The following is a 9,734-nucleotide window of genomic DNA, read 5'->3' as shown; positions in this document are numbered from 1 at the left end:
GTGCTCTCGACACTGGGCCAGGGAGGGTGACGAGGCAGATCCGAGGGGTGGGGGTTCCAGGCAGAGGGAACAGCATGTGCAAAGGTCCTGGCATGGGGAGAAAAGTGTGGTGTACTCAAGGCACCAAAGGGAGACAGGGTACCTGAAGCAAAAGGGCCGGAGGAGCAGGAGGGAGAGGAGGAGCCGGCACGGCAGGGCTGGAGGGAGCAGGACCTCAGAGGCCGGGGAGGCCGCTGGCATCTTATTCTCAGTGTGGCAGGGAGCCAGGGCAGTCTCAGGGAGAGGGTCATGAGGCCTGACTCCACTCTGGTGCTTGGCAGACGGTGGGCTGCAGTAGGATGGGGTGTGCCCTTTGAGGCCCCCTCTTCCCCCGGGGAACAAATGGGCAGCTCTGCTCTGCCCCTCCACACAGAGGAGAAGCTCATTTGTGACTCCCTCTCCAGTCATGGGGGCCCCCCGACAGGAGTCGGATTTTGGGAAGAATAAACTGGGGGTGAGTCCAGGGCAGGCCCCTGGCTGGGCTGTCCCTCCTGCTTGGGAGGGCGTCGGCATCTGGGTCAAATGATATGACATGAAGGCCACAGGAGGGCTTGGGGGCCTGAGGCCTGGCTCAGATGCCAGCTCAGATAACTACCCTCCCAGTGACTTTGCAAGTCCCTTAATGTCCTTGAAACTATTTCCTCTGAAACAGGTAAACCCACATGTTAGACACCTCAAACCTCAATCTAGCAGGCGCTCAAACCAACACTCCCCCGGAAGCCCCCACACCGGCTCTGCCGTCTAAAGCAGACTGAACTGGACACATCGCAGCCCTGGGGAGGCAGGCAAGTGCAGGGGAAGCGGACCACTAGGACATGCACGGACCTGGAGTCAGGCCTGGGCTGTCTCCCAGCGGTGACCTTGAGCGGCCGCATGGTGCCCCCTCCACCTCCGCTGGCTCCACCCCCACCCACCCCCCCTCCCCCAGGGCAGGACAGGGGACCAAGAGAGTCCTGAGCTCCCCGATGGGAAGTTTGAGCAACAAAGACTGACCCACGCTACCCGGGCCCGGCCTGCCAGCGCAGTGGGAGCCACTCTGGGGCATGGGGGAGGCCACGACCCTCTAGCCCCACTTGGCTTAGAGGCTGGTATTGGGGTCCCAGGGAGGGCTCCAGGGCCAGGGGAAGGGAGCTGCCCCAGATCAAGCCAACCACCTCCAGGGTCCTCCCTCCCTCCAGGTCCAACCCAAGGGGACATTCGCCAAGAAGCTTTCACGACCACCCAGCGCCCCCGCCCGCTGCTCCGCCGTCACCACCCAGGCCTCTGGTCCTGGGTCTGGAATCCTCGCCTGAACCCCACAGAGTGCAGGTCCCCCGGGTCCTTCACTGATGCAGAGGAGCTCTCCACATAGGGACATAGTTTGGGCAAAGGAAAGAATTCACTCCCTGTGGACCTCTGCCAGGAGCCCTGAGACCCTGGAGCCCAAGCCCCGGAAAGAGATGAAATTCTCCGTTCCCCAGAACGGGCTGTGCGTGGCCTCCTGCACGTGCTACACCCCTGCCAGCAGCACCGTCTGCCCTCTGTCCCCCCTGCCCCCCAGCCTCAGCCGGGAGAACAGCCCTCCAGTTCCTAGTCGCCCCGCCAGGCTGGAGCAGGGGTCTTCACACCCCACCCAGGCCTGGCACAGCAGTGGGAACCAGGGCTGCGTCTGGTTGGAGGCCTCCCCCGTCTGCCAGTGCCGGGAGGGGCTGCAGCCTCCCGCACTCAGCACGAGCCTGCACGGGGAGGCGCAGGCCCAGGGAGGACAAGGCAGTGGCCCCGAGGTCACAGGCCTGGGGAGGTGTGACATCCAGGACTGGAGGGTGGTCCGGCACACTCGGGCACCTGTGGGAGAGGATGTGCGGTCACAGGGGACTGCGGCTACGTGTGCCAGGGTCTGTGAGGAGGCTGCATCCTGTCCTCTCACCCCAAGCTGCTGCCACGTCCCCCTCCCCTGAAGAGCTGCATCGCTGGAGGACGTGGTGGCTGAGGGAACACGAGCTCCCCGGCATGCACTGGAGCCAGGCAGGGACTTTCAAACACACACCTGCACACGGTGGCACGCAAAGAGATCAAACGCATTTAATGTCGTCTAGTCTCATGGCCTATGTCTTTAGATAACGCTCTGTATTGGACATAACATGAAAATTCTCCAGTTTTCTCATTTAAAATAGATTTGACATTCTGTGGCCTCAGGGAGGGCAGACACCCCTGTGCAGGGGCCTCCTGCCCACCAGGCCCCCCCTCGCCCTGCGGGGACGCACAGCGGGCAGGGACTGCAGCACAGCACCAGTGGGCACGGGGGCGGCCGGAAGGCACACATGGGGTGCACATGGACACCACCCCCACTGACATTTCATGCACACACCTCTGGGACCACACATGCTCACACAAGCGCACACGCACTGCCCCCAGGAGCCAGACCCCATCCCGCTCACGGAGCCTGGCGCAGCTGCCGCCCAAATGACCACATGGACATCCTTGTTCACAGGGCACGCTCACACGGCCTCCTACACGCAATCTGTGTGCAAGCGATCACCTTGGATGCTGTGTCCTCACATACACGTGTGGATGTCACCTCATGCCCAGGTGTGTGGGAGCCTCACGCTGGCCCACGGGCTCTGTGCACGCCCACATGGACATGGTCAGAGCAGAGGGCCAGTGGGGCTACTGCCAGGGTCCACAGCCAGAGTCCATCATTGTGTGTGTGCCCAGCCTCACGGCCTGGTAAACATTTAAACCAACGCCCGCATATATGACACACACACACCCCTATGGATTTCGTGTCACTATACACAGAACTGTGCATGTGTGTATGTACATATCACGTATACGTACTGTCGGCCCAGACTCACACATCTAGAGATCATCGTATGCACACATCTGTACAACACCCCCATGTACGATGAAGGCACACGTGCGTTCACTTACAGGCAGAGCCGTAATTGCACACATTTCACTCACACACAAATGGCGGCTCCACACACTGGTGCGTGCACACTCACACTCACACTTCTCCCATACAAGCAGCACAGCGTCCCGGGGGTCAGGTGCCGTCGCCACGTCCTTGGCCACTTCGACCTCCGCACCTCCTGCCAGGTGGGCGAGGGCGGGAGCAGGTTAATACACTCACCTGCACGGCACACAGACCACACACCACATACACACACATACACACTCACCAGCCACACAAATGCACGCACATGTGCACAAGTGCTCCACACTCACCTGTGCTCAGCACACACACCACACACAGCATACCACACACACAGTGGGTTAACATGCTCTCCACACACGGGCACACGTGGCACACACGCACACACTCCCCAGGGACCACAGGATCCTCCTCTGCAAACGCTCGGCTCCTCCCAACCGCCCTCCCGTTTTCAAGTGCACTAAAGTGGAAGACGATTTTGGTCTTTAGCACAAGCAATAAATAAATAAATAAATAAATAAACAAACAAACAAATCCAGGGAGGAAAGCAGAGGGCAGGAGGGTCTGAGATGGCAGCACCTGCCTTTGGCGAGAGAGGAAGGGCAGCTCGCACCGCTCCCCGACAGGGCCTGGTGCAGGCCTGGGAAGGGGACAGACCCGAGCAGATGTGCACCAGGGCCTTGGGGATCCTGGGCCCAGGGCTCTGCTCTGGATGGGGTGAGCGGAAGTCTGGCCCACCAGGCCCTGGAGAATCTCTGGCTGCTGGGCAGAGTGCAGCGCAGGTCTGCATGCCAGCCCTGAGTGACCAAGGCCCCCTCGTCCCTCCCTGGGTCAGCCTGACGCTCTAGGAGGGGATGGTGGGTGAGCGCCCACACGGACTCCACCCCAGCCCCAGCAGCCAGTCCCCAGCACATTCTGAGGAACGGCTGTCTCGGCCTGCCTCGCGCTGAGTCTTCTTGGCCAGAAATCAGGGTGAGGGCTGCGGCTAGGGCCGGCGCCTGGAGTCAGGCCTACCTCCAGGCTCAGGCAGAGGTGTCTCTCAGAGGGGACTGAGAGCCTTGCCAGACCCTCCAGGGCCAGGTCTCCAGTTGCCATGAGGGCTGGAGGAGGAGGGGAGGGGCAGGAGGCCCCAGCCCAGGCCCCGGGCCTCCCTCGGCCTCCTGAACCCCACCTACTTGCTGCATGACCTTGCACACTGCCTCAGTTTCCCCACTTGAGGCAGAGTCCCTAGCACCCTCTGGTTGTGAGCTGTCTCAGGGGTACCGGTTGGAGCAGCCTGGGAGGCAGGCCGGGGAGACACGGGCACTCTACTGACTTTCTGACGGGCCTGGTCACTTGGAGGGACAACATTCTTGGCTGTCCAGGGAAGGACCCCAGCTCCCTCCAGGGTCCAGCCCTGCCCGCTGTCTCCTCTGCCAAGAACAAGCCCATGCTGGGCAGCCTCGACCTCCTGACCAGGGTGCCTGTATGCGCGTGCCCCTCCCGGCACCTCACTGACTGCTCGGGGCCTTTCCCAAGGCTGTTCTCTGCAGCTCAGCCGCAGGGCAGTCCTTGCTGCCACCCCCGCCCCTGCTCACCTGTGCTGCCCCGGGTGCAGGGGGAGAGCCAAGTCGGCCTGGCCTCTGCAGACCGAGGGGTGGCAAGGACTCCGCGGCGGAGCTGGGCGCAGCGGGAAGGATGGGTGAGTCCAGTAAAAACCAAAACAACTGGAGCCTGGTGGCTCGGGGGCTCTAAGGCACATCTCCCACTGAGGCCCCGGGTGGATGGCGCTGATCCTTCCCCTTCGAGTCTGGGAACAGGCTTCCCTTCCCACGGAGCCACCCACCCCTGCATTTCCCAACTGCCCCTCACTGTGGAAAGGGGAGAGAACACTGGGCAGCAAAGGAGAGAGAAGAAAAACAGGAGAATGGGGGTGGGGGGGGAGGGCAGACCCTCCACGGCAGGCCGGTCCCATATCCGGCCCCATATCCGGCCCTGAGATGCACCTCTTAGATACAGTCAAACTTAGAAAGCTCAAACTGGTTTTTTCCCAACCCCACCCCACATCTATGACACTGGAAAGCTTTTATTACCATCACTAACGTGGTCTCAGTTTTGCGATCACAGATGGAATCTACACCGCCCGTGAGCATGAAGAAGCACGGTGAGCACTGTGCTTGCCCCGCAGGCCGCACCACCCAGCACCCCCACACACACCCCGCCCGGCCGCCTTCGGGGAGGAGAGGCCCATCCAGCTTCTGGGAACCTTCTGGAGCTTCCATCCAGCTGCTTGCATCCCGGCAGACCAATGGAATTCTAATTGTCCTCTTTTTACCTCCAAAAAATTAAAAAATTTTTTTCAATCACGTTAATTTTTTTCTTTTGTAAACAGCCTCACTCAAGCTAAAGTTGAGAAAGTCAAAACCCGGTGTTTCTCCCCAAGTTAAACCCAGAAGGCGCCCTGCAGCCTGCAGCCTCGGCCCACAGAGGCTGGATGGCTGTTGAGCTGTTTCCGGGCAGGCTGCAGCTCTATCCCCAGGCAGAAGCCCCTGGCTCCTGTGGCCTGGCCCCCAGGAGGCCACCTCCCTGCCCTGCCCCCGCTCAGGCCTCTGAGGCTGGGTGCTGCCCGCCCCAGCCACCCACTCCTGCCAACCTTCCGAGGCCATTGTGAAGAAACGTAAAACATCTAGAACACTACTGAGTCTGCAACCGGGGCACCTGGCCCGTTCTGCTCCAGCCCGGAGCCCTCCGGGGACACCAAGCCTCCCCCTGGCGGGGCGGATGCTGCACCTTGGCCAAAGGCGGCTCAGATCTCTGACTCCCGTCTGTAGGGCCGCTGCTCAAGGGTGCCACTGATGCCGGCCTGGGCTCTGTCAAAGTCGTGCCTAGCCTGAGGGCTGGGGCCATCCTGGTCTGCGTCCGCCTCATCCTCCTCGTCACGGCTCAGGAAGGCCAGCTCATTCTCATAGCAGAAGGAGTTGGCGCTGGGCAGCAAGAACTTGTTCTCCACCAGGTCCTTGGCGCTGCAGCGGGGTGTGGAGGGCACCTCATAGGTCTTATGAAAGTGTGAGTAGTCAATCTTATACTGGTTCTTCTCCTCGAAGAGGACGGGCTCGAAGCGGTGGCCCCACAGAATCTCGTTGGCCAGGTAGGAGCTTCGGGCCTGTGTGGTCATGGCCGTGGCCTCCACCATGCCCTCCAGGATGACTACAATCTCAAAGTCATCCGTTTCCAGGTCCTGCCGGCTGATGCCAAACAGTGGGCTGGCCTCATCAATCTCATGCAGGATGGTGATGGGTGACACCAGGAAGATGCGGTCGAGGCCCTTGTCAAAGCCGACATCGATGTCGATCTGGTCCAGCGGGATGTACTCACCCTCCTCTGTGACCCTTGGCTTGATGAGCTGGGCCCGCACATGGGCCTCCACGATGTGGCTCTTACGCAGGTTGCCCACACGCCACATAAGGCACAGCTTGCCGTCGCGCAGCGCCACCACGGCGTTGTGGCTGAACAGCAGAGTCTGCGCCCGCTTCTTGGGCCGGGCCATCTTGGCCATGATAGCCCCGATCATGAAGGAGTCAATGATGCAGCCCACGATGGACTGCGCCACCACCATGAAGACGGCCACCGGGCACTCCTCTGTCACGCAGCGCAGCCCGTAGCCAATGGTGGTCTGCGTCTCGATGGAGAAGAGGAAGGCTGCCATGAAGCCATGGACCTGCATCACGCAGGGCGTGCGGCCGTGGCCCTCAGGAGGCTCCAGGTCACCATGGGCCACAGCAATGACCCAGAAGATGATGCCGAACAGCAGCCAGGAGGCGAGGAAGGCCAGCGAAAAGATGAGCAGCATATAGCGCCAGCGGACGTCCACGCAGGTGGTGAACATGTCAGCCAGGTAGCGCTGTGACTTCTCGTCCATGTTGGCAAACTCGATGTTGCACTGGCCGTTCTTCTTGACAAAGCGGTTTCGGCACCTGCGCCGCGTGTGCACCTTGCCATTGCCAAAGCCGTTGGCACCTGACATGGTGACCAGGTGCAACCCGTCCTCTTCTGATGACACGATGCTGTAGGGGTTGGCCCGGCCAGCTGCAGTCATCCCGGGGGTGGGGGGACCCCAGCTCACCCCCAGGCCCTCTCGGGGGGTTCAGCTCCTGCAATAGAGGGGACAGCAGAGCTGGGGGAGGGGCCACACAAGCCCATGCCTTGAACCCCACCCAGGGCCCTCAGGCATGGCTGGCAGAACTATCAATCCCAACTTACCCACAAAGGAGCTCCTGATCCTCCCTCCCACCCTAAGCCAGCCCCTCACCCTCCTTCTCAGCTTGGATAACTGCCACTCCAGCCTCCCAGGAGCTCTCCATCCTCCCAGAGCTCCGGCCAACATCCTGGACTCATCACCTCCTCTTACTCCCACACCACGGGCTCTGCTTTCAAAATATATTTAGGACCCAACTCCTTCTCCCATCCTCGCTGCCTGAGTCCTCGTCATCACCCACCTGGACCAGCATGGCAGCTGCCTCACCAACACCCCTGCCCCAGCCCCAACCCAGGCCCACAGCAGCCAGGGGAGCCGGTCTTGTCCTCTGCTCAAAGCCAGAATTCCTGCTGGCACCCACAGGGCCTGTAAGAGCAAAGCCCGAGACCCCGTGGATCTCATCTCCCAGCCGTCCCGGGCTCACCCTCTGCTCCTCAAACCTGCGCCCCCGCCCCGGACCTCTTCTCCCAGGCATCCTCCCGCCGCCTCACCTCCTTCAGGCCTTGGCTGCAATGCCACACAAGCATCTCCAGAGGTCTCCTGGTGCCCTCGGAAGATGGGACACCCAGCCCAGGTCCCCACTGTCCCCCCACAGCACCGACCTCTGACCTATAACTGTAGTAATAATAACAGCAATAATGCTGCACTCCCCCCTCCACCCCCCACGAGACCACTGGCTCCCTGGGCCAGGGAGTGTGCGGCTTTGTTCACTGCTGTTTCACTCGCCCGCAGGGCCTAGGACAGGGCCTGCCCTCACGGACACCCCGAGTGGGGCCCCACAGCCCCCCGGCAGGCAGGCCCTCCACCCCAGTGCGCCCTCTGTCAGCACCCGCGCGCCAGGACCTCTGCCTGCCCGTGTCCAGCAGCAGCTGGGAGGGGGCCCATGAGTCGGCGCCCTGGGGAGTCACTGACCGGTTGACCTCAGCCCAGGGGCTCCCCCAGCCCCGCCTTCCTCAGCCCTAACGAGAGCAACGGCAGTGCTAGCCACGTCACGGTCGTCGGCCCACCACGCACACTCTCACACACATGGAACAGTCCTCGGGCACACCCACAGCAGCACACCCGCCGCCAGAAAAGCCCTGCTCCCACAGGCGGCCATGGGCACGCACAGACTGCCGGCCGCCCCACCCCTGGTGCCCTGCTGGCTCCGAGCCCACCTGCCAGTGCCAGGCTGAGGCATCTGAAGGCAGGGAACATGGCCCCGCCTGGTCCTGTGGGCACTGAGGCCATCTGGCCCTTAGCATCGGGGCTGCGGGTGCTCAGGACTTCAGCCTGTCTCACCGGGGCTGGGCTGGAAGGAGGGGGAGGCCCCAGCCAGCCAGCCAGCCTGGCCAGGGCACTGAGGCGACGGGCATGCTCCTCCCCACCAACGGGGACCCCACACACCCCCAATCCCCATCAGGTGGCACTACAAAGTCAGAGCTGGACAAGGCTGGGAGCCCTCGAGGCCCGGAGGGGAAAGTCCCGGGAGGCCGGCAGGAGCAAGGAAGCAGGCAGCCGCCTACGGAGGCTTGAAACACGGTGGCCCAGCCGGAGGCAGCAGCGCTGCGCTTCAGCCTGGCCTCTGGGATCAGGCGCAGCCGGAGCCTCAGAGGGGCACGACCTCTGACACCTGCTCCAAACCTGGGAGACGGGCGAGGGGGAAGCCTACGTGACCAGCCAGGCTGCGGCGCCCCCCAGGTCCTTCTCAGTCGCTGGGTGCTGCTGCACTGCCAGAGCTGGCACAGACACGCTGCTTCGGCTCTCACCGCCTGAGTGAACCAGCTCACCGCCCACGAGGCAAGCGGGCCAGACACATCAGCAGATGCTCTGAGGTCACACTCCCAGCAGCCCGAGGAGGGGGCTGCTATTGTCACTTCTGCTCTCTGAATGGAAGTTCACAGAGGTTAAGTGACTTCCCCAAAGCCACACAGCCAATAAGCAAGAGACCTGAGATTCGAACCACTTTTGTCCAACGGGAGGTCTCCCAGCATGGGACCCCAGGCTCTGCGGGGACCTCTCCTCATGCTGTCATCCTCCCCCCACCACTGCTCCAGCTGACCACCTCACCATGGACCTGAGGAGCTGAAGCCCAAGGCCGTAATGGTGGATGCTGCTTCTGCCTGGCCGGGAGGCAGGGAGCCGGCAGTGGTGGGGACCCCGGGCACTGTGCTGGGAAGATGGTTCAGCCCAAGATTCCTGGACCCTACAGGGGGAGGTGGCCAGGGCTGGGGTACTCAGATGCCGGCGGGAGGCCGCCAGATGGCAAGGGGCGGGTTTGTGTGGCCTGGAGGCCTTGAGGGACGTCCAGAGGGTCCTGGCTGCTCCAGCTGGGGCTCCGAGCAGGTCGAGGCCTGCAGGGAACAGAATTGCAACAATCAAAAGCCAGAGAGCCCTTGGGGCCAGCCCAGTGGCATAGTAGCTAAGTTCATACGCTCCACTTTGGCGGCCCAGAGTTCACAGGTTGGGATCCCGGGCACAGACACGGCACCACTCATCAGGCCAGGCTGAGACCGCATCCCACATAAAATAGAGAAGGATTGGCACGTGTATCAGCTCAGGGTCAAT

At 62.2% G+C, this 9,734-nt stretch overlaps 1 protein-coding gene across 6 annotated transcripts in view; it reads right to left on the bottom strand.

Annotated features, from left to right (window-relative positions):
• Positions 1-2,077: 2,077 nt before the first annotated feature.
• KCNJ12 (potassium inwardly rectifying channel subfamily J member 12) overlaps positions 2,078-9,734 on the bottom strand; it is a 56,515-nt gene continuing 48,858 nt past the window's right edge. For all 6 annotated transcript variants that reach the window (XM_070561213.1, XM_008538319.2, XM_070561215.1 and 3 more), the window contains one exon: positions 2,078-7,083. In XM_070561213.1, the coding sequence (XP_070417314.1) occupies positions 5,739-7,028 (1,290 nt within the window). In that variant the 5' untranslated portion in view covers positions 7,029-7,083 and the 3' untranslated portion in view covers positions 2,078-5,738. The remainder of the gene's footprint in view (positions 7,084-9,734) is intronic.

The sequence above is a fragment of the Equus przewalskii genome, chromosome 10 (assembly GCF_037783145.1).
Source record: "Equus przewalskii isolate Varuska chromosome 10, EquPr2, whole genome shotgun sequence".
Taxonomy (NCBI): Eukaryota; Metazoa; Chordata; class Mammalia; order Perissodactyla; family Equidae; genus Equus; species Equus przewalskii.
This window is presented reverse-complemented; position numbering and strand designations above follow the sequence as displayed.